The sequence below is a fragment of the Petaurus breviceps genome, unplaced genomic scaffold (genome assembly GCF_028583685.1).
Source record: "Petaurus breviceps papuanus isolate PSGF00001 unplaced genomic scaffold, PetGlider_PUasm1.0 37, whole genome shotgun sequence".
NCBI lineage: Eukaryota > Metazoa > Chordata > Mammalia > Diprotodontia > Petauridae > Petaurus > Petaurus breviceps.
In genome coordinates, this window is record NW_027186296.1 from 17,685,920 (window position 1) to 17,704,102 (window position 18,183).

Consider the following 18,183-nt stretch of genomic DNA (forward strand, 5'->3'; position numbering starts at 1 on the left):
GTGTGATGTGCCCCCGAAGTTGGGTGGAGCCTATGGACCTGTTCTCAAAATGTTTTTAAATGCAAAAAGTAAAATGCATGGGTTATAAACTAGTTATATTGAAATTCAATTATCACAATATTTTTTAAAAAGATGAAACACATAGACCAGATCCCAAGTTAAGAACCTCCTGCTACTGATGGTGAAATCGTCTAGGTGTTTCTGTTTATGGATATCATGTTAGTTGTATCAAGTGCCTAAACAGGATACAAACCCAATCAAAAGACTGTATATGTAGGAAAAAACCAAGTGGATAAAATAATGCTTATTATCTAGATTATGATATGAGGTTAGATAATGCATAGCACATATTCATTTCTCTTCCTCGGTATATCTATCTATCTACTGTGTATATAGATATAGATACAGATATACAGTGTGTATAATGTACATGTTTATACATAATGCACCTGTTACATATATATCATATGTGTATATTTTGTTTATGTTTTTTTTTGTGTGTATGTTTGTGTATGTATTCACACCCTACCCCCTGGTTAAAAAAAAGGTAATCTCTGGACTGGATGATCTCTTGAGTTCATCTTTCCAGGTCTGTTATGATCCTTTAACTGACAGATATTTGTGAATGTGTGTCATGCAGGATTTCACTGATTTACTGTAATCACACTAGTAAGCAGTAAAGCAGTAGTAGTATGGAAACATCTTATTTATATAGAACTTCAAAGTGTGTATTGCATAGAAAGAGCACTGGACTTGACATGAGATGATTACATCTTGATTCTGGCTTTGATACTTAAAAGCCATATGACCATGAGCAAATAAGTTATGAGTCACATTCTCAGTTTATTCATCTGTAAATTGAGAATGATGATTGAATTCTCAATCTCACAAGGCTGTTTTTAGGAAAGTTCTTTGTAAACTTAAAGCATCATTGTCTTGTAACATAGTGTTACCTTGTAATGCTAACCTGTAAGAAATGGCAAGTTACAATTAAATTTTACCTGTACAATATAATTATTTGTATGTTTCCCAATAATTCTTACCAACTTGAAGTTTATTTTAATCATCTGTTTCAGTGCTTTAAATCCCCATTCTCCTTTTTCACCTTCAAGTTCCAAAACCTGAAAAAGAAAGACATTTTCCTCAATCCATTAATATACTATATATCATGGCAACATTTAGGATATGAAATCACTCACATAGGAATTCCATTGTTTTTACCCTAGGGATATTTTAAACAAATAATCCAAACACAAAACAATATAAAAGACCTGTTAGAAATATGGAAGCAAAAATGAATTTGCTTTAAAATTCCTTCAGGAAAAAGCAAAGAAAGATAGTCTACTACTGTACTAACTCTGAAAAAGTATTTACATGAATTCTCCAAATGGAATACCTAAAACTGTGCCTATATGATGTAATTTAATGTACTAGAAAGAGCACTGGATTTGAATGCAGAGGACCCAGGTGCAAATTCTGGCTCTGGAGCTTGTCTTGTGACCTTGGTCAAGTAATTTAGGGTCCTCTAAAAGTGAGATGATTGTTTTAGATCAGAGTTCTTAATCTTTTTTTGTGTCATAAAGCCCTCTAGCAGTCCAGTAAAGTCTATGAATCCCTCCTCAGAATATTTTTGAGAAATTCACAATTGGGGCAGCTAGGTGGTGCAGTGAATAGAGCAACCATCCTGGAGTCAGGAGGACCTGGGTTCAAATCAGCCTCAGATATTCGACACACTAGCTATTTGACCTTGGAGAAGTCACTGAACCCCAATTGCCTTGCCTTTCCCCCGTCAAAAAAAAAATTCACAATTACAGGAAATGCTTAATTTCAGACAGTAGTTCACAGTTATCAGCTGACTGAAAATAAAGATAACCCCTGCTACACTCCCCCCACACTCCTATCCAAAGTCATGGACTTCCTGAAATCCATCAAGAATTTGGCCTACATGATCACTAAGGTCCCTTGCAGGGCTAAATTAAGATATTTATGACCCAGTCTATGATAAATTAAAATTATATAAAGAGTAGAACGGAGTATAGCTGAAAGAGTCAGGGGACTGCTCTCCTAAATCTCACTTATGACACTAGCTGTGTGACTTTGGGCAGCTCATTAAAACTCCTTGTGTCTCAGTTTCCTCAACTTTAAAATGGAGATTTGGACTATCTAGCCTCTGAGGAATCTTCCAGTTCTAAATCTATGACTATGAAGTCTAAAGATTTCTATATGACTAATTCTGCAAAGAGGAAAACATGGATATTGCTCAAAGATTCTCAGTATTTTAGGATGCTCGCCTTAAATAGATTCAGTAGGAAGCTATTTCATAATTAACAAAGAATGAGATAGATAGTACTTATTAATTTTTTGCTAAGTAGAATGCAAATTTATGTTAGCAGTTTTATTGTGACTACAGAATAATATCTGTTTTAAAGATATTTGTATATATGTAAGAAATAGTCTCATTTGTTCTACATAAATTATATACATATATGCATATATTCACAAATAAACTAATAAATGAAGTTTTAAAAAGTAAGTACCTTTTGGAAACTGCTTAATGCTGCTTTTGGGTCATCTTCCTTCAATGCTTTGGAATTGTAGTACTGGTTTTCCAAATCCACATTTGGTTCAGAGTTACTATCTTCAGAGTATTCCTATATTTGAGAAAGAAAAATGAACACAGAAAATCAAGATACTAGCAAAAATTTGCCTTGAATTCTAATTTAAAATTAAGTATAAGTAATCTACTGACTGATATCCAGTGTAAGTAGACTTAAAAAACTCCTGAATCTAAGACAACTCCAAAAGACTCATGATAGAAAATGCTATACACATGTAAAAAAAGAACTATTTTGAGTCTGAATGCAAACTGAAGCATACTATTTGCTTTTTTTTGGCTTCTTTTTTCTTGTGATTCATCCCCATTGGTTCTAATCTTTTTACAACATGACTAATGTAAATATATGTTTAACAAGAATGTATATATATCAGATTGCATGTCATCTTGGAGAGATGGGAGAGGAGGGAAGGGGAGAAAATTTAGAACTCAAAATCTTATGAAGTAAATGTTGAAAAGTAAAAATAAATTTTTAAAAACTCCTAAAAAATACAAACTCTAAAGTTGTCTATGACAACTTAGTTAAGACAAAAAAACTTAAATGGAAAAAAAGTTCCATTCTCAGTTTCTTCCCTCTAAAATTTCATACTGGTAGAAAGTTTTGGAGGCCCACAGCAAATATAAGTATTATACAGGTAATTTTTGATTACAATAAGCTAGAGTTTGGTTCACTTCGATATATATATATTTACTATGAATATAATCTGTGCTATATTATAGGGGGATGCCAAAGTAAAAAGGGAGGAGAGAAAACAAGGCATGGGTTTTGAAGAAACTTAAATATAATAAACTATAATAAACTTTCTAGAAAAATGGGGGGAAGGAATTAAAATTAGTTGCTAAAAGATGCAGGTTTATGCAAATATAAAGGCCCCAAAAGAAATGTAAATCTTAAATATCCCGTGAATTACTTGGACAGCAGACTATACCTACAAAGACTTTTTCCTTCTTCAGAGAAAAAGAGTATTTTCTATAGTTTGAAAGAAAGCCCAGAAGTAAAATGGGGGAAAAATATGAAGTTTTTAGGAAATGAGCAATAAATTTATTATCTTAGCTCCAATCTTCCAGTGTTTTTCTCTTATTTACTACTTTTCAACTCTCAAGCCTGGATACTGAAATAAAAATTTTGTAGACCTGTGTGTATGGGAAGAACAGGCAGTCTCACTCACTTTTACAGAACAGCACCAGGGCAGCCGTTCAAACAAACTCCATACTCTCCAGTGACAAACAGAATTCACTTTCCTTTTATCTCCTGAAGCTGACCAAACCTCTGCTACCCTTCTTAGCTGCCTGGACTGGCAAGTCACCTTACAACAATTTTGCCTTCCTCCCACAAACTCCAGTTTTCTTTTGTTCCCACCTCACCTAATAGCAAGGGGGAAAAACTGTCAAAGAGATGTGAAAGAAAAAAGCCAGCTGGATACTATACTGGGACCCATGCTTCTCCTTCTTCCTCCAGTAACAGCAACTAGCATTAGGGGCTAGCCAGGCCTAACAGAGGGGGCTAAGTGGTAGGTGGAGGATAGAGTGCTGGGCTTGCCGTCAGGAAGACCTGAGTTCAAATCTACCCTCAGACACTAGCAGTGTGATGGCCATTTAACCTGTTTGCATCAGTTTTTTCAGCTATAAAATGGGGATTATAATAGCCCTTACCTCAGAGGACTGTTGTGAAGATCAAATGAGATAGATATTAAGTGCTTAGTACAGTGCCTGACATTTGGGAGGCATTCAATAAATGCCTATTCCTTTTACCTATCCACTTTTCTCTTCTCAACCCAGCAAAACTATGACTTAGAAAGTTTTGGAGTCATTCACTAATCTCTAGCTCTTGTTTCTTAGAGCAGTCTTTTCCTCCTCTCCAAGGAATCATACTTAACCCTTAACCTAGGCAACTGGAGCCATTATTGTGGCCTGGAGCTTGGAGTCCTTGTGCATAGCTAAGATCCCATCAACCTTGCAAGGTTGTTGTGAGGATCAAATGAAGCAATATTTGTAAAGCGCTTAGCACAGTGCCTGGCACATAGTAGGTTCATTTCTTTCCCCCAAGCTGAAACTCAAAACATTTGCTAACAGAAACAAGATAAGAAATTGAGTTCAGGTAATATGGCAGCATTAGTATAATGCAGGTTAAATAAATTTAGGTTTTTGTGGACAGGATTATTGAAACTAAACATCATTTAAAACTATGTTTCTATTTCAAAAGGTGCTGTGAGATACAAACAGCTCACTTAAAAATGAATGTTTGAGGCACCATTTGTTTCTAATTTTGGGGCTGCTTGTATAATGTTGTATAATTACAACATTAAACAGGAACTTTTAAACAATTTCCTTTATATCTTACTTGCTGAACATGGTTTAACAGAAAGGCTAACCAGCTTTGAATCAAAGCCAAGAAGTTCAAAATAAAAATAAATATAACCAATTATGTTTATATCATCCTATGAGAACTAAATATTTCTAGGACACACTTCTTAGTGGTCACTGCCATTATGTAAATTTTAGCTTCTGGGGGGAAAAAACTGGGTAATCAAGAAGAAAATAATAGGGATATAGCTAACTGTTTATGATCAAGCAGAAAATTTACAAAAATTGGATTCTGAAAACTAAAGTTTTCCAATTTATTATTCTACCAGACACGGCAGCACCTCTGAGGTATTAAAATGGCACTAATATTTGAAAACCATTACAAGAAATGTAATAATAATAGTTATGATTTTTATAGCACTTTAAGGTTTGCAAAGCACTTCACATATTATTGAGGAAGGAGATGCTATTATCATCTTCATTTTATACATAATGAAACATATGATTTGCCCAGAATCACACAGATAGAGTCTGAGGCAGGATTTGAAGTCAGGTCTCCTTAACTCCAGCTCTAGTGCTCTATCCACTCTATTGTACAGCTGCCCTTAATCTAATAAATGGAAAATACATATAGTTTGGGATAAAATAACAAAAAAAAAATACTGCTTTATAAAAAATAAGATGAAAATTTCCTTCTCAGCTACAAGGTCACAGGCAAGATGTCAGAAGACAAAGGATAAGTTAATAGCAAAATAAGGAAAAAGCACCCCAAAGCAAGGGTGTAGAAACTAGAATATAATACATCTTTAGTCAATAAATAGCAATACGGTCAAACTCTATAATGTTCTACACGATTGTAAAGAGAACAATTAAGCATAGATTAGAGTATAATGAAGTTAATGTAGTAAAAAAATTTTTTTTTGCCTTTTTTTGGGAGGGGCAATTGGGGTTAAGTGACTTGCCCAAGGTCACACAGCTAGTTTTTGTATTAAGTGTCTGAGGTCGGATTTGAACTCAAGTCCTCCTGACTCCAGGGCCAGTTCAGTTCTAGCTGCCCCAATGTAGCAAATTTTAATCAAAGGCTCAAATGTTTTCTTTACTACAAATCAGTGTTAAATTCTTTCCTTAAACAGTAGGTAGCTGGTACTGATTCCTGTTGGGAGGTGACCTCGTGAGAGAGCTGGATGATTCTGGAAGAGAGAAGCTGACAATTCTGTGTTAACTCTGCCTCACTTAAAACCCAATTCGTGTGCAAGTGCTCCTATCATGATGCCATTGGTCCTCTTCTAAAAAGAGGGACCATCACCACCAACCCCGCCAGTATGGTTATTACTTCTTTTGAGGGGGAGGTTCCACACATGGTCTAACCTGAAAAGGTTATTCCAGTATCAGCTACTGTAATGAGTGCCCTAATGTGACATCTAACCATAGATGATCATGAGCATCATAGAAGAATGTTTATTCTATTTTGCTGTGATATAATTAGATGTGGGTTCCCTAATAACTAACAAAGAAAGTAAATTTTAAAAGCTATAAGCTCCTTTAAAGCAAGTACCCTGTCTTGTACTTTCCATATCCCTCAATGTACCTACTGCAGGGCCACCTAGGAGTTGCTCAATACAAACCTGTTGAATGATTGAAATGGGTTTGGTTCTGAAATGGGTTTTTTAATATAGGAGCAATGTTTTCACCACCATTTTATAAATTAAGTTGTCATCATGAAGGGTATATGAATCATATATAAAATAATCAATCAATACACATTTATTAAACAACTACTAAGCATTATACTATGCACTGGGGGATACAAATGCAAAAAGTGGATGATCCCTACTCTCAAGGAGGATACATTCTGTCAGCAGAGACAAAACATAAAAGAACAATAATCATACTGGGAAATATTCTTCATAACTTCTCAAAGGCCATTAAGGACCTGAAATAGCAATGATCTCAAAATAAAAATCCACTCTACTACTTCCTTATATAGGGGCTTAATAATCTATCCATTCACATTGCTATAAACATTAAATTACCAATATTATTTCCAGAGTAGGGGTAAAGGCCAGGCTTCATGACAGGCATTAAAAATTATATACACAGTTAGTTACATTTGTATTTCAAGATGTTAATGCCGACAGTTGCTTCTGAAAGTTGTAAAGTAGAAAGATACACTGAATCAAACTGGAAGATTTGGGTTCAAACTCTGGCTCTGCTACTTTCCATTTGTGACTGAACTTTTCCTCTTCCAGCCTTAGTTGCCTCAGCTATAAATCCAGAGGGTCAGACTGGATTTTCTCCAAGATTTTTGCCAAATCTAAATTCTGTTACCCCTATAAAGAATTACTGAAAAGGAGTAATTCATGGTGGTTGTTTCTCTTACTTTGTTTATATTCTATTCTTTGACTAGTAGTCAGAGGGACTAAAGGATTCAAGAGCTGGAAGGAATCTTGAGACCATCTAGTCTATTTTATGAACTAGCCCCTCATTTTATAGTTGAAGAAACTGAGGCTCAGTTAAGTTATACAACTTGTCTAAGGTCAGAGCATATAGGTACAATAAATAGCAGAACCAGGATTGGAACTCAAGTGCAATGACTTCAAAACCAGTGCTATTTTCATTATGTTACAGGATTTTCAATTGTGGCTTTTCCTTTTTATATCTGCTGTATTTATAACTTCTGGCAAATTAAAAAGTCTCAATAAACAAAACTCCAGCAAAACTGTGGGTAGAGCCAGTTTCTGAGACAGGAAAACTTTGGTTCAATCCTACCTCTGACACACAGTGGCTCTGTGACCTAGGACAAGTCACAACCTCTTAAGTGTTCTAGGCAATTTTTCAAGACCATAAATTGCAGGGAAGATGCAAACCTGTAACTCCCTAATAAAGGGAATTTCCTCCCCCAGGAATTCCCTAAATCAATGAAATCAAAAGTTTAAACCTCTCCTTACTGAAAAAGAGCCACATCACTTGGCCTAATTTTTAAGTTGCTATCATCTTTTAACTCACAACTACCCCATTACTTAAAATAAAATTTAAAAAATATTTTCCCACTGCTTTTAATTAATGTCTTACTTTAGTCTATTACAAAGCAAACATATTATTTTGCTTTTGCTGTTACCTGTTAGGACCAATAAGTGGGAAAGGTTTTCACACCTACACAGAAAGTACATTTCTGATCCCCCTAAGGAAGTTTCCCCTTAAACAAAACATAATAGTAACACACTGATTGATGGCAGATCTAGGTCTCATGTGGTATACACACTAGTGCTCCTCTTGTAAATTACCTACTGAATATAAAAATCTAATTTTATAAAAAGAGATGGGCTATTATTTTTTTTCCTAAAGTATAGTTTGTTACTACACCTCTTTTTTTTTTTTTTTTTGCTTTTTTGGAGGGCAATTGGGGTTAAGTGACTTGCCCAAGGTCATACGGCTAGTTTTTGTGTTAAGTGTCTGAGGCTGCATCTGATCCCAGGTCCTTCTGACTCCAGGGCCACCTAACGGCCCCCAGGTATAATTTATTTGACAAAAGATTTATTCACTTTTCACAAGAATTTCCCTAGAGACAATCGTTTTTTTGAGGGCAATTGGGGTTAAGTGACTTGCCAAGGTCACATGGCTATTAAGTGTTAAGTGTCTGAGGCCGAATTTGAACTCAGGTCCTCTTGACTCCAGGGCCAGCACTCTGTTCACTGTGCCACCTAGCCACGAGAGAATCTTTTAAATAGCACATTCCTGTAGTGAATTTAAGCTATGATCTACTTTGTAAAAGTCTAACAATATAATTTTTTAAAGACATATTTAAATTGTATCTAGAGAACTTTGTGCATTATTACTCTCCCAAAACTCTAATTAAACTATATTTCAGGTTTGAGACAGAGCTGGCTTAGTGCATAATCTCACGCAAGATGAATAATAACCTTTAAATTTTGAGCTCATTTCAAGGCTCATTCAAGAAAATTTTGAAAAGCTAATTGAAATTTCAATCAAGTTTGTATCTGGACGTTAAAATTGTAGGAAAGTGAGGTATTTTCCTTTTATACCATACAGGACAACATTATACATAATGAAGTTCTAGTAAACAGTCATAGCCAAGTAAAGCCAGGAAGTACAACCGTATACTGGCGTGCAAGTTCATCAATGAGCTGACTCCCCAATCATCATTACTAGATATCTACAAAGGACACAGTGGCGTATCAGAGATGCTAAGGCTGGAGGCGGCGGCGCGGTGAACAGGGCACTGGCCTGGAGTCAGGAAGACCTGAGCTCAGACACTTAACGCAAAACTGGCCTTGGGAAAGTCACTTAACCCCATCTGCCCTCCAAAAAGAAAAAAAACGTGCTGTTCTACTGTTTCACGGACAACACCCAGGTTAACACCAACTATACTAGGTATTAGGTGTTCTAGTACAGGTTCACTCTTGATCTGGGCAGTCAGGAAGACAGGGACAGAGTCATATAAAGGGGTTAAATAAATTTATTTTATTCTAGTCTAGTCTTCTCACAAGGAGTTGCTGATAACAGGAGTACCAACTCCTACAGCTTCCCTAATCACTCTTCTCACAGGGGCAGGTGAGAATATAGTAGGAGTCACAACTCTTACAGGTCCCCTAAGCCCCAAGAGGGGCTTGTTGATGCAGATAAACATTCCTCTACACATTACTCAAATCCCCACTTACTGACCAGTACACACTTGCTTTAGAGGGCAACAGACAAAGAAGGTATCTTGCCAACATTAAGCTCACGGGTTAACTTTAGCAATATCGTCTTTGAGCGCAAGCATAGTAAATACTACATTATGTCACCCCCATATTTCACCACACGGTTACAAGTAGGACTGTTTACAAGTCATGAGCCTGGGAACTAGAGATTGTTATGGCCGTGGATTCTGGGAATCAGTATCTCAAAAGAAATATCAAAATCCTCTTTACTTACATTTACTACAGAAGAAATTCTTAACCTGGTGTCTGAGAACTTTTTTTGGAAAAAAAAATTGATAACTTTATATAATTTGTTTTCTTGGTAATCCTATGCATATTATTTTCATTTAAAAACATGGGGAGGGGGTGGCAGGGAGGGAAGAGGGTTCTATGAATGTTGCCAGATGGAAAGGCATCCATGACACCAAAAAAGGTTAACCCCTGTACTAGAGAATGTAAATTATATGCAGATAAATGTAATACAAAAGAGGAAGCGCAGATGCTAAACGAGAGAGAACAGACAAAATGTTCCAGGTTGAGGAAGGTATAGTTGCGACAGCTGGAGGGGCTTAGGGGGTAGGGAGGAAGAAAAGGAAAGCTTCCAAGAGTCCTGAACATGTTACACTAAGGGTTGGGGGGAAAAAAGGATGTCTTATACCAGATATTCATACTGTACACCAATTGGTCTTGAGAGAATTAGGGATCTAGTCATCCACATTGGGAAAACACTGACGAGTTATAGCCAAGTTTCAGTTTGGAGATTTTCATATATTAACTTCAGATGGAGACAATTAGCCAAAAAGAAAAAAATGACCCTCTGTGTCAGACCCCAAGACCTGAACTAGCCCATGTGAGTCCAGGGTCTTTAGGGGCTCTAAGCCACAGGTTATGCACTTCTCATGTAATGTAGTGTATAATGAGCATGTGTTGTCTGATCTAATCACGACTCTGTAGGCACCAGGAGAATATAATGTTTTATCTAAATTTTTTCTCTTTTCTCCAGTAGCCAGTATGCTGCTTAGCATATAACCATTATATTACAATAGCCTAACTGATCTTCTTGATTTGAATCTCTCCTCTCTTCAATCTGGCTTCCACACAACTGACAAAGTCTGTTATTTGAGTTCAGCAAACATTCATTAAATGACCACTCTAGGCAATGCACTATGTTAGCCACTAAAAATACAAAGATGAAAAACAATATGGTTTAAGCACGGGTCTAATCACACTTCACAAACCTCAAAAAATTATAGTGGCTCCAATGGCCGCTACTGCCTCAGTCTTAATACATGTTACTCTCCTTCACACAAGTTCTGCTTCAGCCAAATCAGTCACTTACTAGTTTTTGTATATGACATTCTACCTTCTATTTCTATGTTTCCATATGTTGCCTATGGAGGCCTGATATGACCACATCTCCATAGCCTCTACCTTTAAGCATTTACTTGTTTCCTTCAAAGTTCTGCTAGAATTCTATTTCCCATATGAGGCCTTTCCTCAACTCTTAGCCTGTCCCCCACCCCCAAAATTCACTTTTAGGTGTGCTGGTTCCAACATATTTTCAATGGCGACTTTTGTGCAAGAAATAGTGTAAAATAAATGACTGGAAAAGGAAATGTGTTAGTTACATAAAAGGAGCGAAGGGGTGAGCCCAGCACTAGTCCCACAAGATGTTAAGACCTTAAAGATCTCTAGCATGCTGGGAAGGTTTATGAGATAAAGTCAAGAATCACATAGGATGAAAAGGTATGGATGGATTGTGATCTTTATTAAGAACTCATACTGATGAGAAAAAGTATTCCTTTTTTTTTTGGCCTTTTGGAGGAGGGAAGACAGGGCAATTGGGGTTGTGACTTGCCCAAGGTCACACGGCTTAAGTGTCTGAGGCCGGATTTGAACATGGGTCCTTCTGACTCCAGGGCCGGTGCTCTATTCACTGTGCCACCTGCCACCCCTAAGAAAGCATAAAAGTTTTGAGTTCCAAATTCTGTCCCAGGACTGCCCCAAGAAAATGTATTCCTAATTCTGATTGGTAATGCCTGGAACACTACTCCTTGTAGTAGTATGCAGTAATTGTAGTAAAATGCTCTGTAATATGCACCCAGCAAGGTGATACAGTGCAGAAGTGTCAAACATGCAGGGTTTCAACCAGATTAATATGTAACCTTTTATGGATAATATGAAATATGATACATATGATAAATATGAAACATTTAACAAAATAAAGACATGTTAGTATGTGGTTTTCTAAATGGCCCAAAGGGATTCTTAATGTTTAGTCACTCTGTTTCTATTTGAATTTGATACCACTGGTGCAATGGATAGAGCACAGTATCTAGAGTCAGGAAGACCTAAGTTAAATCCAATCTCAGATACTTAACTAGCTGGTTCCAGGTCAAGTCACTTAACTTGTCTGCCTCAGTTTATTCAAATGTAAAATGGGTATTAAAGCACCTATCTTCCAAGGTTAAGAGGATCAAATGAGATATTTATTAAGCACTTAATACAGTGCCTGGCACATAGTTGGTGCTTAATAGTTTCCTTTTTCCTTCCCATTCACCCAGTAGGGATTAGATCCATTCCCCTGGTGGTTCTGGGTGATGGTGTTAATTATGGCAACTGGTTATAGGGAGCAGGGGTAGGGAGGTATGTTAGTAACTTACAGGAAATAGGTGCTTAAATGTTTAGAGAGGGCTAAAGAGGCAGGGGTCTTTAAAGTCACTGATCTCAGTGTGTCTAATTAATGGGATCAGTGCAGAGGTACTTAACCTTCTGTGTCAAGCCCTTCTGGCAATAAGGACTTGAAGCCTATAAATTCCTTCCTATGTTTTAAATGTCTAAAATACAATGGAGATAATTACATAGGGAAACAAAGGTTAATGAAAATAAAGATGTAATTTTTTTTCCCCCATCCAAACTCACAAACCTCTATCCCTAAATCTATCCACAGATACTGGGTAAGAAGCCCTGGGTTTAAGTGACTGCTATAGTAGAGGAGGAATAGCTGTAGCTCCCAGAATATAGAAGGGGCTTTGAAGATACTAATCCCTTTGTGTAACAACCACACTGACAATTCTGAAATGTAGCTGAGTGGAGGGTCTGAGAAGAGATGATTGGAATTGTGTGTTTCAAGTGGGGAATGGCAAACTAGGAAGAAAATATTAAAGTGGGAAGGAAAAAATGTCAAGCTGTTGTTAGATGGGTGTGTTTATGTGCGATTTTTAAGTCAAATATTTATAAGTCAGGGATCACCCATGTACCCCTTTTTATTAGACTCTAAGCTCCTTAAGGGCGAGAACCATACTTCATCTTTGTATTTTCAGTGGCTATTATAGTGCATTGCCTATAATAACCACTTAGTGAATGTTTGCTAAACTCAAAAAACAAAGTGAATAAGTGGTATGTTTCAATTTGGAGAAAATGTCACATGCAGAAGATATTGTTTAAGTTCATAGCCCTGATAGCACCATACCTAAGCATACAAAGGAACAAACTTCTACATTTTAAGTATAATAGCATATACAGATTTAGATTCTTGGAATAAAATCTAAAATTGTTTCAGACACAGAAAGTGTGGTATGCTATACCAGAACTCTTTAAAGAAAGGGAATGCTAAATAATCAGTAGATTTTTCACTTAATAAGTAGAATAATAGGACATTTTCAGATCTTGGCAGACTAGCCTCAAAACCTCTGGCTGATTTTGGGGGAGGTAGGCAATCCATAAGCAAAAAACACAGGTTGCTTTTAGCTATAACCCGTTTCCCAAAGGCATTCTGATCAATCTAGATTATAGGGTACAATGGATACTGTTGGTGGAGCTGGGAACTGATCCAACTGTTTGGTTATCAAATTGGAATTGTGCACAAAAAGTCTTCATATTCTTTAACCTGCAAATTGTCACAAACCATATACATCCTATAACCTTAAGATTCCACAATTCCACGTATATCCCAAGGAATTCACAGATAGAAATGAAGATCCAATACATATCAACATCTTCACAGCAACACTTCTGGGGTAACAAACTGGATTATGGCTAAAAATGCAGTATAAATATTGTATGTAAAGAAATATTTAGTAGGGGTGGCTAGGTGGCGCAGTGAGTAACAGCGCCAGCCCCGGAGTTGGGAGGACCCAGGATCGGTTCTGGCCTCAGATACTTAACACCCACACAAAAAAACTGACCATGTAACCTTGGGCAAGTTACTTAACCCCAATTGCTTTAAAAAAAAGAAAGAAAGAAAGAAAAAGAAATATTTAGTACATTAAAAAATGACAGATATGAGAAATCCAGGGAAATATGGTAAGTTTTTAATGAACTGATAGTGAAGCAAGCAGAATTAAAAATAATATACAGTGACTACTACAATTTAAGTGAAAATATCACTAAAAAGGAGCCAAAATGAGTGAATGAAAACTCAACAAAGGACCTGAAAGAAATCTAAGTTGAACATTTAAGTTGAGAGTGGGGGAAGAATACTACCAAAACTTTGACAATAATACTATTTTTATTTTTAAACTGGCACGAAACATTATTCAATAAAAATATCAATCTATCGATTGAAACTGACAAATGCCCCATATTATGGCAGTCCTTGAGGAGAAAGGAAATAAAAACAAAGCACACTGGAAATGGTGAAACTGCTAGGTTAAGGTTTATAATTTATGACTAACAGAATTGTTTATTTCTACTTTTACTGATGGATGGTCTTAAAAAGGATGCTGTTAAGTCAAATGCAGTCTGAAGACTGGGCAACCTGCTTAATCTAGGCACACATACATGCTAGTTCAGCAATATGTCCAAATTCAGGGATAGGCACTAGCTAAGGTACAAGTGGATAAATATTTTCATACAGTACTTTCTTAGATTGGCAAGAATTTTCCTTTCAGAGATGTCATAAATGGTGGATTGTCTAAGGGACTACATGTGTTAACTAAAGTTTCATGAAGTTGACATTATTTAATGGGGAAAAAAGCACTGGTTTATGGAGTCAGAAGAACATTGACCCTGAGCTGGAAGAAATTTTGACTATTATCTAGTTAAATCCTTTTATTTTAAAGAAAAGGAGACTAAAGTCCAGGAAAGTTAAGACATTGATCCAAGATCACAAAGGTAGGAACTGTATCTGAAAGTCAACTCTGCTACTGACACCATGGGTAAGTCACTTAGCCCATCTGAGCCTTCATTACCTCAGAATTTATAAAATGCACGGGAATGGACTAGATGACCTATGAGATCCTTCCCTTCTGGCTATAGATCTAAATAAACCTATAAATGGTAAAGATGGAATCTAAATATACTAGCATCACATAATCCACGACCAGTTTTTACATGAATTTTTAAAGGTGAGATCAACTTGTCTATAGAGAATTCTTACTTGGAATACTTAGTACCCTTATCTACTTCCTTTCTCTAACATTCATTTTAGATGAGAATACTTTAATAGTAATAAAACATCCATGGTATCAGTGTAAGTATTCACTCTTTCTACCTATAAAAATTCCGACTCCTCCACACTTTTAGTAAATATAGTCTTCATGGGATGAAATGGCTAAAAAATGAAAAACCTCAACCCATCCAATGTCTGCTGGCTCATCTCATGATACACCTTTCCACACTTAGCTAGCCTGATCCTAAAGACAGCAAAATATTATTGAATTCATACTAGAGTATGAGAGTCCAGGGGTGGACTTCACAGAACAAATTCCCTTATTTTATACTTATTTTTGGTGGGGTGGAAGGCAGGGCAATTGGGGTTAAGCAACTTGCCCAAGGTCACAGAGTAAGTGTTGGTGTATGAGGCCAGATTTGAACTCAGGTCCTCCTGACTCCAGGGTCAATGCGCCACTTAGCCGCCTCTAACAAATCCCCTTAATAAAAGGATTTCTTCTGTAAAACTTGGACTTAGTCAAAAGGCCAAGGATCTAGAAGGCCACATGTGGCCTTAAGGCCACAGATTCCCTACCCCTGCATCTAGTCCTTCCAGCTAAGTAGCCCTACCAGAATTTGTCCTCTGCAAGCAGGCATTTCAAAGATCCAGTGTCACCTCCACATCCCATGTTATTGTTACTGAGCTGTTTCAGTTTTGTCTGATACTTTGTGACCCCATCTGGGGTTTTCTTGGCAAAGAAACTGGAGTGGTTTGCCATTTCCTTCTTCAGCAGCCAGGAACTAAGTGTCTGAAGCTGGATTTTAACTCAGGTCTTCCTGACTGGGCCTGGTGCTGCACTACCTAGCTGTCCCACATCCCATATGGAAACTGAAATAGGACTTTAGGCAGCTTGATAAGAATGTATAGAATATATGACTTATGAGTCAGTAAGACCTGAGTTCAAATCTTGCCTGAGACATTTATCAGCTTCATGATCCTGGGCAAGCCACATTAAGCTCTCCCAGCCTCACCTGTAAAATCTATGTCACAGGGTTGTTGGGAGGATCAAATGAGATGACATCTAAAGGGCTTTGTAAAAACCTTAAAAAGCCATACAAATGCTAGCTATAATTACTATTTTTACTTCAGTGGAGGTAAATGAAAGAAATGTAAAATTTCTCAATCTGACAAAATAACAACTCCTTTTTTTTCAGAAGTCAGACATCTAGCAATCACGACCTTAAGGAACATAGCCTTGGAAAAAGTGGATAAATATGGTGTCTGAGAATCAAATAGCTGTAATAAGTCCTAGTTCTAGTTCCATGTGTTTCACTATGAAGGAGAGCTTTTTAGGCTCTTCTACTATTTAACATAAAATTCTTAACAGTTCCAGAGGAGTTTCAATGAAAAAAAAATTGCAATCTACCTCCAGGGAGAGAACTGATGGATTCATAGTATAAAATGAAGCAAATCTGTTAAGGCAGGAATCTGTTTTGCTTCACTATATTTGTAACAGATTTTTTTTTTCTTGCTTTCTTAATGGAGAGGGAAAGGGGAAGAGAAAGGGACAAAATTTGGAACTGAAAAGAAAAAAAAAGTTAAATTTTAAAAAACAACCTAAAACCCACAAAAGATTAGAAGCAAAGAAATGAAACAGAATCAAAGTTAGAAGGGAAGTAGAAGAACCAGTAGAAAGGGTACTGAAAAAGGGGAGATAACAAAGGAGTAGTGGAGGTGAAAACAACAATGATTTTGAGTGAAAAGTATTATAATATGTTCAATTTCCTCTGTTTAAGAAGATATGTTACATACTATTAAAGATATTAAAAGTTTTGGTCCTTTTGGTGGCAAGCTTCAGTTATCAAGGAAAATTCATTTATGCAGAGTTCTTATATACTCTGATAATGCCAGATAACTAGACACTACTGTAATTTGTAAAAGTTTCCTAAAATAGCAGCATGAAACTGATCAACTCAAATAAAAGGACTCCCCCCCCATACTTATGGAGAATCTTAAGAAAAAATCTGAAATTAGAATAATTATAAGTTTTTTTCCTTTAAGATAAGCACACATGACAAAATTCAGTATCTGAAAACAAATTATTATCAAAATTAAGAGGCAGCTATACTACTACTATACTATAGGCAGCTACTACACTATAGTGTAGTAGAGAGAGAGCTGACTTTAAAGTCAAGAAGACCTGAGTTTGCTTCCATCTCTGATGTATACTGGCTGTGTGATCCCAGGTATTCTAAGCAACCCTCAAAAACCTCAAGCTGCAGAGAATGTACTTATCTGCACTGGTAAGCAGTTTTTTTATATGAGATTTTATATCAATAAATTCTTTATATGAGAATTTATATCAATAAATTCACAGGACCAGTCCCCATCCTCAATATAAGTATTTATGATATAGAAAATATAGCATTTAATTATAAACATCAATCCATTTTTAAAGTTCTTCTTGGTCTGAGAATTACATAAAATTTAATGACAATTTCTATAATACATATAAACTTTCTCTTATTACCCTACCCTGTCATAATACATTTAAACTCATCTCCTGGTATAGATTTTCTGGTTTGTTTTTTTTTTTGCTTTTGAGAGGGGGGAAGGCAGAGCAATTGGGGTTAAGTGACTTGCCCAAGGTCACAGGGCTAGTAAGTATGTCAAGTGTCTGAGGCTGGATTTGAACTCCAGTCCTTCTGACTCCAGGGCTGGTGCTCTATTCACTGTGCTGCCTAGCCACCCCAGTGTAGATTTTCTTTATATAAAACTCTTCATGGATTTGAAGTTCTCACTTTTAACTAACCTGGCTGCTCAGCATGGAAAAATCTGGGAGTCTTCACAATATTTTCCAAGAGGAGGCCCAGTAACTATGTACTAAGTGAACTTCTTGCTCTTACTGAATCTTTAATAATCTACTTTTAAAATTTACTTTGATGAATAATTATAAAAAGATCAGCATTTACAATACTAATAACTACTGTGTTTCAGGGATACAATTTTGTGTAATATAATTTTATAAGAACATTAACATATATTAATGAAGGTAGGGTGGAATGACAAGATGTAAGAGAATCAGAATCTGTCCTTCTTTTGTGAGTCTACAACTAAATAAATATTCAAAAGGAAAACTTTTGTGAAAGAGATTTGAAATCCAATTCAATTCAACATATCTTTTAAGCATT

At 36.3% G+C, this 18,183-nt stretch overlaps 1 protein-coding gene across 2 annotated transcripts in view; it reads right to left on the reverse strand.

Annotated features, from left to right (window-relative positions):
* Positions 1-18,183, reverse strand: part of COPS2 (COP9 signalosome subunit 2) — a 58,933-nt gene that overhangs the window by 23,554 nt on the left and 17,196 nt on the right. For both annotated transcript variants that reach the window (XM_069098015.1, XM_069098014.1), the window contains exons 2-3: positions 2,538-2,651; positions 1,044-1,121 (exon numbers count right to left, since the gene is read on the reverse strand). In XM_069098015.1, the coding sequence (XP_068954116.1) occupies positions 1,044-1,121; positions 2,538-2,651 (192 nt within the window). The remainder of the gene's footprint in view (positions 1-1,043; positions 1,122-2,537; positions 2,652-18,183) is intronic.